Source organism: Chaetura pelagica, unplaced genomic scaffold (genome assembly GCF_000747805.2).
Source record: "Chaetura pelagica isolate M959 unplaced genomic scaffold, ChaPel_1.0 scaffold59, whole genome shotgun sequence".
NCBI lineage: Eukaryota > Metazoa > Chordata > Aves > Apodiformes > Apodidae > Chaetura > Chaetura pelagica.
In genome coordinates, this window is record NW_009954416.1 from 527,831 (window position 1) to 539,871 (window position 12,041).

General features: G+C 39.1%; 1 protein-coding gene across 1 annotated transcript in view; it reads right to left on the reverse strand.

Moving 5' to 3' along the window:
* Positions 1–11,775, reverse strand: part of PCF11 (PCF11 cleavage and polyadenylation factor subunit) — a 15,346-nt gene extending 3,571 nt beyond the window's left edge. Inside the window, exons 1-12 of the mRNA XM_010004406.1 lie at positions 11,654–11,775; positions 9,341–9,529; positions 8,747–8,938; positions 6,828–7,936; positions 6,400–6,589; positions 5,663–6,305; positions 4,087–5,576; positions 2,612–2,699; positions 2,063–2,182; positions 1,423–1,531; positions 660–843; positions 73–228 (exon numbers count right to left, since the gene is read on the reverse strand). Of these exons, the coding sequence (XP_010002708.1) occupies positions 73–228; positions 660–843; positions 1,423–1,531; positions 2,063–2,182; positions 2,612–2,699; positions 4,087–5,576; positions 5,663–6,305; positions 6,400–6,589; positions 6,828–7,936; positions 8,747–8,938; positions 9,341–9,529; positions 11,654–11,752 (4,569 nt within the window). The 5' untranslated portion in view covers positions 11,753–11,775. The remainder of the gene's footprint in view (positions 1–72; positions 229–659; positions 844–1,422; positions 1,532–2,062; positions 2,183–2,611; positions 2,700–4,086; positions 5,577–5,662; positions 6,306–6,399; positions 6,590–6,827; positions 7,937–8,746; positions 8,939–9,340; positions 9,530–11,653) is intronic.
* Positions 11,776–12,041: the final 266 nt, after the last annotated feature.

Genomic DNA, 12,041 nt, shown 5'->3' on the forward strand with positions numbered 1-12,041 from the left:
AATGCTGTACAACTCTTCAAAGTACTAGATCATTCTCAGTACCTGGGCTAATAACAGCAAGTTGAAACTTACCTCAACTGCCCCAGCCGGTCCAGCAGGGACACTCTGAAACTCCTTCTCTTTCGCAGCTTCTTGTGTCTTCAAGACAACTTCTTCATGAGCTTTTTCAAAAAACTGGCTTTTTGCACGCTCCTCTAGATCAGCTATTTCCTCAAATTCAATCCAGTCCTAAGGGAAAAGTTTTCATTCACACTTAGATATACCAATACATTGCCAGACGTTGAAGAAAAAATGTATCTCAGGAAAAAACAAACAGAACATCCCGAAAATACTGTAGTACTACAGTACTCAAATGCTCCTCACTTTCAGTAGCACAGCACGTGCCTTCACACAATGATACACTTTTAAAAAGCTTTCTCCAGAAAAAACACTATCCTTCATTTCCATTCCACTCTCAGTGCAATCAAAACAGTACCAACAGCTTCAAACTGCTTTTTATTGCTCCTGTAGTTGCCTTTTGTGTTTTGCAGAACTTATGAAAACTACGTGAAATATTTAAGACATCATTGTTTACCAAGGGCCAACTCCTGTGATTGTATGAATTTCAACTGCAGTCAATCCACCTTGTGATGTATCAAGACAGATACTGCATTACTTACTGTTAAACTGTAGTACCATCTTCTGTGGGTAATCTTCCTGCTAACATCTTTTTCTGTCCGGTTCTGACGATAATGCCAATCTAAATGATCTGCATAAACATCTGTCTGTGAAGTAGTGAATCTCATTCCACATGAGTAACACTGAATTCCAGTGTACAGTCGATTTATGACACTATCGTAACGCCTACAAAAAAGGAAAAAAAGTCATTTCTTTGAAAAGAAACAGATAAGAAGTTTCTCAGAATGTTGCTTCAAATGCCCACAAGAGTAGCAGAAATGCATGAATCTACTGCAATGTTAAAAAGCAGTGTAGCTAAATTCTTCAATTTTAACACAATCAATTGATAAACTCAAGTAAAAATGGGCCGATATTAGCTATTCATGAGAAATATGCTAGTGTTGTGTTTCAGGCTTACTAGCTTCATCACCTCATAGTGCATTAAATCGTAATGCTTGCCTTTGGCTCAGCCTTGCAAACTACCACAGAGGTGGTAAAATTAGCAGTAACAAAGAAGAAACACTGACTTCACTATGTACCACAACCTTGTTGATAAAGTAACCACAAGCAACTTGCGTAAAGATTGTTTTCTCAAATAATTTTGCCTCTTTTTCCTCCCTCTGCTTCTCTAAGGCTAACAAAAACCTGCAGGTCCTCTTATTCACAAAGTGACACACAATGCTCCCAGGCGTGTCTGGTCTGATTAACTGAATACCACTGTCTCATTATTCTTACTGCACTGTAAACTTATCCTACTGTACGCACTGTCTAAGCTCTTCAACTACGAAGTTAGTGAGGTCTGGAACATTCTGATCTTCATTCTGGTCGTCATCTTCCTCTTCAGCAGCTGGTTGGGCTGATGCTTCATTCGCTTCTAGAAAGCATGAAGATACCATTTAATCAACATTTCAGTACATCATCAAAAGGAAATTACATGCTCCTGGAAGTTATTTACTCAAATATTAATAAATCTGAATATATTAAAATACAAGTGTGCAACAGCTAAGTCATTATCTTTTAAAACATTAAAAAAAAAATACATCACACTAGATACTCTAAGTTACTGAGAATCTCAGTTTAGGAAAACAGTATTTTAACTCAGTCTTTTGCATTAAAATTCAGTCTTTAGAGACACATAAGTATTTCATAAAGGAACAAGAATCTGATTTTAGTCAAGAACATATTACTAAGGCACAGCACCAAAGACAAAACTGACGGCTCTGGAGAGCTGAAGTGTACACGCAAAACAAGACACTTTAAGAATTTACTCCATGACATGCACAGAATTCCTTCTCAAAAACAAAGTTTAAAGAAAACACATAGGAGTTCAGAAAGGTTCTTATACTTAGCTTTACACTTCAGCTGTGGATAAACTGAGTATTTAGAACATAATGTATCTACATACGTGCTGAAGTAGAATCTGTTTTTGACAGTTTGAGGATCCCTGTTTTCAGCAGTTTAGCAAACAATTCATTGACATCCAGCTGCCCAAGGTGGTTATCAGGGTATGGATGTGGAATGGCTCCTGGGGAAAAACATCAACATTGAAGGAGTCTAAAGGTTAGCACCTTTAACTTTTAATTGCTTTTTACCAGTTTTTCATTACTAATCATTGATACACTGGGAACATTTACACACCCTGGCAAACACAAACCAGACCTACAGAGGTACTTTCCAGAGAAGCAGACCAAAATATTTTTTTTCATCACAACTACATACCAAAGCCACACGGTTAATGAAAACTAATGAATGCCTTCACAGTTTGAGGGAAACCCATAAAGAAATGAAGGTGCTACAGAAACCACACCCATAGCCACCTCACTGAGAAGGCTACCCTTAGTCCACACAGACCTAGTACACCAAAAGGATCCCTGCAGAAGGGTATTTTTTGTGGCCACTAACAAATAGAACAATCCAAAATAAACAAAAGGAAGTAAATTATTTTGTTACACACCTGCAGGGTTCTGAACAAAATTTCCAGGATTTGGCAAATACTGTTGACCTTGGCCATAAGGCCCTGCGTGAGCAGACATGAGAGAAACCTGTGAAAGTAGACATTTAAGTTATCATTAACTTCTAGACATTTTTCAATAATTACATAAATATTAAACTCCTCCCAGAAGTGAACCATGTCAGTTTAGCATCGAAAGATACAAAAGTGACTACATAAACTTTCTTCCATTTTTACTTCCCACTAGCAAGATTTCAGAACACATACCCATTTTGCCTAACATTTAACACAAATACCTTTTATTCTACCCATCAAACTTTCACATTTTCCAAACACTGTACTTCCTTTTAAATTGCTCCTGTTCACCCAACAGAGCTCATCAAAGAAATATGAGAAACCAGTTAATGTCTATTAACAATTGCTATAATAAATTCTTATCTAAGAACTGAAATTGCATCCACTACAGGAAACATCTTTTGAAAGTAAAATTTTTCAGCACATCAGCTTCAGATGGAAAATGTTTTTACAAAAAATGTTTTGTCTGGTTTTCTTCCTAATTGAATGCTTTCTAGATTTACAAGAAGAAGTCTGAAGTGTTTAAAACGTTATCCCATTAGAGGTTAGTGGGACACATTAACTGCTTTCATACAATCAGTTAACTGTTCATGATCAACTATTATCCCCCAAATGTAAAATTCCCTCTAGAATCTCATCTGGAATCTCTACTCTACTGAAAGAAATTACATTGTTTTCTCTGATGCACAGTAACTTTTTCCCCTTTTTTGAGAGAATGTTTCCAAGAGACAATGGAAGTCATAAATCATGCTGGTGCCAAGAAAATCTTAAAAGACCGTAGTTCAAAAAAGTCCACCTCTTTCCTAACTCCCCCAAATTCTCTTTAAAACTGGCTTGTCACCAGTACTAACAGCTGCAAAAAGACAGCAGAATTCATAAAATGGTTAAGGTTGGAATGGACCTTGAAGATCATCAGGTCCCAACCTCCCTGCTATGAGCAGGGACACCTCCCACCAGACCAGGCTGCACAAGCCTCATCCAACGTGGCCCTGAACACCTCCAGGGAGGGGGCTTCCACAACCTCTCTGGGCAACCTGTGCCCGTGATCAATTATTTTGGTCTAATTCTATATCTCTTAGAGTAATTAATAATGTATATTCACTTATATTATCTTTCATGCTTTATATATAATTCACTTTTGTGCAGATTTAATGAAAACACCACAAAGCTTCCAACTACCTAGTTTCGCTTGAAAGTTAAAAATACTAATTTCTCTGTCATATTCTCAGCTATGAAGTGAATGTAAGGATCCACTATTTAATTCCTAAAAAGTTGAGCTTGAAACTGGCTCCTACTCTGCCATCTCTTGAGAAAAATCTCCACATTTTAGAGGAAGAAAACCTGCTGTTTCTCTACACAAAAACACTTCTGTCAGCAAAGCATTTCACAGATTCAATTCCTACCTGATTACTTCCCATTGGCATATTACTGAAGCTCCCATACTGAGGAAGGTTTTTTTCATCGAAGTAATGTCCAGCTGCTCTCAATGAGAAATTCTGTGCTCCTGGGCCAGCTGGCCCATTGAAATTTGGTCCAGGTGAACCATCAAATATATCAGGCCTCTGGAACTGCATCCCATGAGATGGTCCATTGTAGCCCTGGCCAGGATGGTCGACAAAAGGACCACCTTGTCCGTATGGTGACATTTCTAGTCTTGAGGCAGGATGGTTAGCTACATTTTCAAAACGTGCACCTTGAAGGCCAAGGGGCAAGTCAAATCTAGAGGCTGGCTGGTGAGGTCCATCAAATCTTTGAGGTATGGCTGCATCAAATCGTGGTTGTGCCTGTTGGCCAGGCACTCTTTCAAATCTTGGACCAGGCTGTCCATGAATTCCATCAAATCTTTGCAACAGAGACAGCTGTCCGGGCTGACCATCAAATCCAGCTGCATGACAACCATCAAATCTCGGACCAGCCCGACCCAGAGGACCATCAAATCTAAGTGCACCAGCTCCCTGGTGTACTGGTCCATCTATTAACCTAGGACCTACACCTGGCTGACCATGTGGTCCTTCCAATCTGAGCCCACCACCTGATGGTCCATGTGGCCCCTCAAATCTGAGCCCACCACCTGATGGCCCATGTGGCCCCATAGACTGACCATGTGGCCCCTCAAATCTGAGGCCACCACCAGGTTGACCATGGGGCCCCAATGGCTGCAAATGTGGCCCCTCAAACCTGAGGCCACCCCCTGGTTGACCATGAGGCCCCAAGGCCTGACCAAGGGGTCCCTCAAACCTGAGACCACCCCCTGGTTGACCTCGAGGCCCCATAGGTTGACCATGAGGTCCCTCAAACCTGAGACCACCTGAAGGCTGACCACGGGGACCCTCAAACCTGAGACCGACTGCAGGTCCTTCAAATCTAGGACCACCTACAGGCTGCCCTGCAGGCCCCTCAAACCGCAAGGGCCCACCTATCTGCCCAAGAGGTCCCTCAAACCTCAGTGGACCTCCTCCACCAACTTGTCCTGGGGGTCCTTCAAATCTCAGGGCCCCTGCCAGCTGCCCTGCAGGCCCATCAAATCTTAGGGCTCCAGCTCCCCCTGCTCCTGTCAGTGGTCCATCAAACTGAGATGCAGCTGCTCCCACCAAAGGCCCCTCAAATCTCATAGCAGCCTGTCCAGGTGGTCCATCAATTCTGGAACTAGAACCAGCAGCAGGACCATCAACAAAAGGACTTCCTGGTCCATCTACCGCAACCCTTGCAGCAGCTGGTCTAGGTGAGCCATCAAAGAGAGCTCTGTCTTCCATTAGTGCACTTATCCTCTGCTTTGCCTCAATGCCTCCAAATCTTGATCCTGGACTTTCAGGAAATGGTGCTTTCTCTGGATCTTCATACCTAGCTCTTTTGAAACGTTCACTGAATGGTGATCTTTGCTCCTCTCGAACTCCTAAAAAAAACAGAATAAACCAGATAAGCACTCACTAAAATGCTGCAAATTATTTAGCAGCTGTTAAATACAGCAAAAACACATACCAGCTTGCCCAAGAAGCTGTCTTTCTTCACGATTATCAAATCTGCAGACTGCATCACCATCTATTTTCTGGAACTCTGTTGTGCCCTTCCCCTTCTGTCTGAGAGCATCTCTAAATTCATCTGATTCTCCCCAACTTTCATAAGGATCAAAGTTTTTAGAACCTCTTGCTCCTTTAGTAGCATTTTGTTCCTCAAGTCTCCGTCGACTCTCAAGCGGTGAGAGGTTATCAGCAAAAGGTCTATTAGTGCCACTCACAGGGGAGTGTCTCCTTGATCTTTCTCCAAATGGTTCTTTTCTGTCAAACTGTACTCCACGCTTGGCTTTAGCTTGCTCACATTCTATTCCAGAAAGCAATGCATCAGGCAAATGATAATCCAGAATATCATCAGGATCCAACAGATCAAGCCTTGACAACGAATGCTGAACTTGTGTCCTTTTTAGTTTAGCCTTATGTTCATAATATGTTAATTCTGCATCCGATAAAAGAGGTTTCTTTTTCAAACCACATTTTTCCTCTGTAGGGCTATCCCAGACATTGCATCTGTGCTTTCCTTCCTGATACTGGAACAGCTGTCGGATCTGATGAGCTACCATGAGGAACTCATCTTGTGTTATTTCACCAGACGCTAAGCGTTCATTTGCCTGTAATAAAAAGTTCAAGATTAGACATGTAAAATGCAAAGAAAACTCAACTATACCTAGGACACTTCTATGAAGACAGATTTATTAATATTACCTTCTTAAGTAATTCTCTCTTGCTTGCAGACGTCAGTTCTTTGGGAATTTGTAAATTAGCATCCACACTTAACCGGTGCTGCTGCTTTGGTGCTCGGGGTGATAAAACTCCTTTACCTGCAGGCCAGTTTTCTCTGTGTCTTTGGTGAGGGGATTTACCAAGTGCTTGGTGTTCTTCATTCTGTTGTGAGCTGATGGCAAAAATAAATTTAAAATACAGATTACTTATTTATTCAGGAAATAACTTATATTCCTATGAGAACTGATTATGGCAAAACATCACTATTACCTTAGAACCAAAGGCTCACTAGAAGTCAACTTATCCATTTTAAAAATCTCAACATTGCTTCCCAAAGCTGACCACGCTTAAGTCAGTAGTAGAGTTTCTACTGACTTCAAAGAGAAGTTGTTTAAAAGATTGTAACTTACTTTTTATTTTCTTCCCAACCAGACTTCCACCTCTTGCCTGATTTGGATCCTTGCCAGTTTTCTGCATTCTCCTTTGGATCAGGAGAAGCTTTTGTAGAGTGCTGGCTTGCTGCTTCTTGTGGCCTGTCTTCTTGGGCTTTTTTCACTCTCCTTGGATCTCGCACCTCTTGTTTAACATTTCTCTTACTAGAATTTCTCTCATCTCTTGTTGCTTGTGTGCCTTCTTCAGCATGAGACTGCTTAGGGCCTACTGGACGTATCTTTCCAATTTTAGGAGTTGATGAAGTGGGAGATAAACTCCTAAGTCTTCTTTTGGGCGATCTCCTCTCTCGTCTTTTTGGAGAATGTGTAGATGGTGACCGGGCCTTAGGAGAGCGTGATCGTGACCGTTTTCTAGTACTCGATCGCCCTTGTTTTCCACCCTGTTTTTCTGACTCCTCCGTAGTCGTGTCTTGCTTCTGAACAGCACCATTAACTACTTTATTTCTGCTACCTGCTGGTCTATGTTCAGATGACTTATGTTCCTCTTTCTCTTTTTTCTCTGTACTTCTCCTCTTTTCTTTCACCTCCTCCTCTTTGCCCTCCGATTTATCTTGAAGATGTCTTTTCAGTCTTGGATCCCGCTTACTAATCTCAGATACTTTCGTGCTTTCAGATTCCTGGTTTTTGGTATCTTTAGTACTGGGCTGCTTATTTTTCAAAGGCGACGGTGATTTAGATTTTGCTTCTGACTGGTCAAGTTCCTTCTTCTGTGTTTTTTCACTTGCTTTCAATTTTTCTTGCTTGGTAGAGTTTTGTTTTTCAGCCTGTGTTGTTTTGTTTGCCTTGCTATCAGACTGACTGGTTGTGTTCTGTGGAAATTCTTTCCTATGAGATTGATCTTTAGCATGAGAAGAATGTTGAGCTGTCCTATTAAGTCGAGGATCCCTATTTACTATTTTGACATCATGAAGTGGAGGACTTGGGGATGGTTTGTTTTTTTCGGATTGCACAGCACTCTGATGAGGTGGTTTAACTGTCATATGAGGTGTGGGAGACATGTGTTGCTTGGAAGGTGCTGGAACTGAAGCTATAGTGGATGATCCTTGCTGAACACTAAGAGATACAGCCTGAAATAGGAAAAAATCCAGCATTAATCTGCATGACAGCTCCTAACCAGAGATAGTCATATTCTGTCTCAAAACCAAAACTATAAATAGGAATGTCTCGAAAGTCGCCTGTTCACTGACCAGTTACAGACAATAAAATAATGCAAAACTATTAAGAAAGATCAAATTAATATGTAGTACAAAATCAGCACTACAAAGTCAATACTGTAAAATACTTTAGGCACATGTTCATATTGCAGTGTTTGGTTTTCTCTATATATTCTATATGGTCGAGGCAACCAAGCTGCCAAGTATCTGATACTGTTTTCGTACTTCTGCACTTCAGAGATGCTTTATTTTGGTATCATCACCTAGTCAACACAGCAAAAAAAATTTCAATTATGAATGTAAAGCAATACAGGTTAATGCCATGTTCAGAGGGTGGCATTAAACTGAACTAACCAAATGAGGAAACTATTTCCAACAATCAGGCTCCCTTGTCCTGTAACAGCAAATATATTTGGAAAAGCCTGTTTTCCTCTGAGCTACAAGAAGAGGTGGAAGACATGGATGATAGGCAGGCATCATTTTGGAGAGAAGTTAGAAAAAAAACAACTTTTTTTTTTTACCTCTATTCTGAGTGCAATTCTTAATGTTTTTGGTTAACAAACACTGCTCAGGAACCCCAGATCAACTTGCATCTCTCTAGTCCTAAAACAGCTAAACTTACCTAATATGAGGAAAACACAATGCACTGCAGTTACCAGTATCACTAAGTACTGTTGAAAAGAAATGAGACTTGACTACTAAAGTTTCAACTATCCTACTTACCAACTGTGCTTTAGTCTGTTCCAGCTCCAGCTCTAATTTTTTTTGCTGTAGTTCTAACAACTGCTTTTGCTTTGCAAGCAATTGCTGCCTTATCAGTTGCTCCTGTGTCAAATTCTTTTGTATTTCAGGAACAGTTGGAGGAGTAGAGGCACCAGAAGTGACAGCAGAGGTAGGTGCAGAAGATTCCTCTGGCTAAAAACAGAATGAAAAAAAGTTATATTTGAAATCCTGATGGAATCAACTAACTCCATCTCCTTTAACTTGTAATCATTATCCAGTACTGGGACTTCATTTTGTACAGCAGTTATAAATTGCATTTTTAATGCAAAATATAACTAAGCCAATGTACAACTTTTGCCCCACTAGAATTTGCCTGCTGTGACAGATGTATGGAATTTAAGTTCGTAATGTCCCTTCATCTAGAATACAGTTTTGAAATATAAAAAAACACATCAAATATTCTGAAATTCCTCTTACCTGTCTAAAAAGGTCAGATACTTCATTCTTAATATACTAAATTGTCAAAAAACAGCATACAAACAATGCAAACTACACGTATTACCATCTGTTCATACAGTAGGCATAAAAACTTACCGATTTATTTAAAAACTTAGGATTCACATGGATGCTAGAAGTATTCACATTTGGGGGCAGAGGTTTAATTGGCCAAGCAGGATCTAATGAGTTGACTCTGACATCAAGTGCATATAGTTTCTTCAAAGGAAAAATATCATCCCATGTGGAGCGTAATTTAAATAAACTTTTCCTAGTATTTTCATCCACCTAAAACAATAAAACAATTCTATGGCTTGTTAAGTTAATATAAACCAACTTCTTTAAGTTTTCTGTAGAACTTAAGATTTCATTTATTTCCTATTTCTATCAACAGTTTGCCATTTCTACACATTGAAATTGCTATACAGACTTTATAAGCAGTGCAGAACATACATCTATACCAAAGGAACAAGTAACAGAAGCTCAAAGGTGGAATTGTTGTTTCAAGGCCACTTTAAGGTTTTATTGTGTATTACCATTCTCTGAGAATTCTCTTTCAACTTTTCCATTACCAAAATTTTCGTTTTACTTGCCCAATTTCTGTGGAAAAAATACAGTAACGAAAATAATGACAGGCAACAGCCTCTGAGACAATACATTATGCAAGGGTTTGTGGAGTAGAACAATGAAAAATAAATCAGGAAACAACAAACTCTGTGAAGAGAAAAGGTGTTTTGCTCAGCTGTTGAGTCACTGAAAGACTCCAACAAATGCAAGAAAGGGGTATTAGCTAAAATGAACTCAATTATATTTCACTTCAGCTGCAAAATTAGACCAGTCTGTGAGCCTCAGATTAAGTGCACTTGCAGGAGCAGTGTCTATTTTATCTCTTCACAACCACTTAGTCTGGATTATGTCATGGCAGTTAGAAACTTACAGTAAAGCAAAACTGAGTTAATCTCATAACTTGAGTAGTTCAATCAAATAATAAATGAAAAACATTTGAGGGCAAAATATATGCAGCTGCCCTAATGTCAATATTCCAGTTCATTCATTATTTACTTTGTAGATGGTTTTTGCTGCAGATTTATTTTTAAGACATTACAGCAAGAAATAGAATAGTCTGGGAAGTTAGGAGGTTCTTTTGGGAAGAAGCAGGAACTTAAAAAAAAAAAATCATACTTAAGCTATTGGGGTGCCTCTACAACTTTCAATGAGAGTTTATGAAGTTCACTGCAAAAGCTGAGGAAATGACTGAGCAAAAGTTTCTGACTTCAACAAGTGTCTAAAGATACCTTAGTGACCTTTTACTGATAAAACTGAATTTGCAACAATGTCAGTGCTGGAATTCTACTTGCATTGCTTGTTGGTCATTGCATGACCAACTAAGCTATTAGAAAAGTGACTGCCACTTTATACATTAATACATGCTAATCAAGTAAGTTCTAGTCAGCTCGGGAGATACAACCTATAAAACTCTGAAACGCAGTTATTCACCTAGAGTTTCACCTGCAACATTATAAATGCAACACAACATAAGAACATTCACAATTTAATACTGAAAAACAAATGTCTACCTATTACTCCACGCAGAAGTCTTCTATGGTTACTATTACAATCTATTCCTTATTTCATCATTAATTTTACATCTGAAAATCATCTATGAAGAACACTGGGATTTCAGATCCTCACTGATAAGTAATCATAAATACGCAAAAGCTCCATTCATCTCATTCATGTGAGATGCCCCTTTCCTAACAGACGTCACCCCTTCATTTCTGATCCAAATTAAACCCATTCAAGGCCAGTCCTTCAAAGATGGGGCTTTGTAATGTAATACACCAATCCATTCTAAGACTCCTTCCCCCCACCAGCATTTTTTTCAAAACACAGGCCACCAGGAGAGAATCAGGCATCAGTGCTGTTCACTCCTCTCAGTTTAAGCATTCATTTTGCACATCATGAATTAAGCAGATCAGAAAAGTCTAACTACAGGAGAGAGAAGCTCTGAGGAATTCCCATGATTCTCAGTCTACTATTGGCATAAAGACTATTTACTATTTTAAAAATAAACCGACAATTAATAACTAACTGGTCTATACATTACAGAAAGTCCATCCAGGTAAGCAATTGGTAACAAAAATACTGTTAGTAAAATCTTGCCTGGATAGGAAAACTACAGACATCTCTGAAACAAATTAAGTAAGACTTTGTATCTTTCAGTTATGTAACTGACATGCTTGATAGCATCAGGAATCATATTCCACAATATAAATAAAGTACTGAGATTTATAAAAAACAATCAATTTGTATAGTTCACCACCCAAGAAAACCCAGAACTGAAAGCATGTATTTATTTCACCAGGCATGAATTTTGCTTAGAATACAGAACTTTTCTTAAAGTGTATATACCTTTTCAAATACACAAATAAATGTTGCAACTAGGTTTTTAGTAAATGCAGTAAGATATTCTCTTCCCACATTCTTGACAATGGAATCCATAAGGTACATGACAGGGAGCTTCTCTGATGCAGGAGCCTGGAGTAATAAGAAGAAACTGAGAAGTTTAGTACAACAAAAACATATTTTAAGCTTTTAAAATAAAGGGATTACCAATCCCAGACATACAGACCTCTCTTTTTGGTTGCCACTAAAAACACCAAGGGATATGGCTTGGGATTTTTTGTTTATACAAAAACTTTATCTGGAAAATCAAAACTCATTTCAGAGTATAATGCAGTGGGTCTATCACACAAAAAAGGAACACCTTAGGTTACTCTGTTTGCGTATCAAAGCTTTG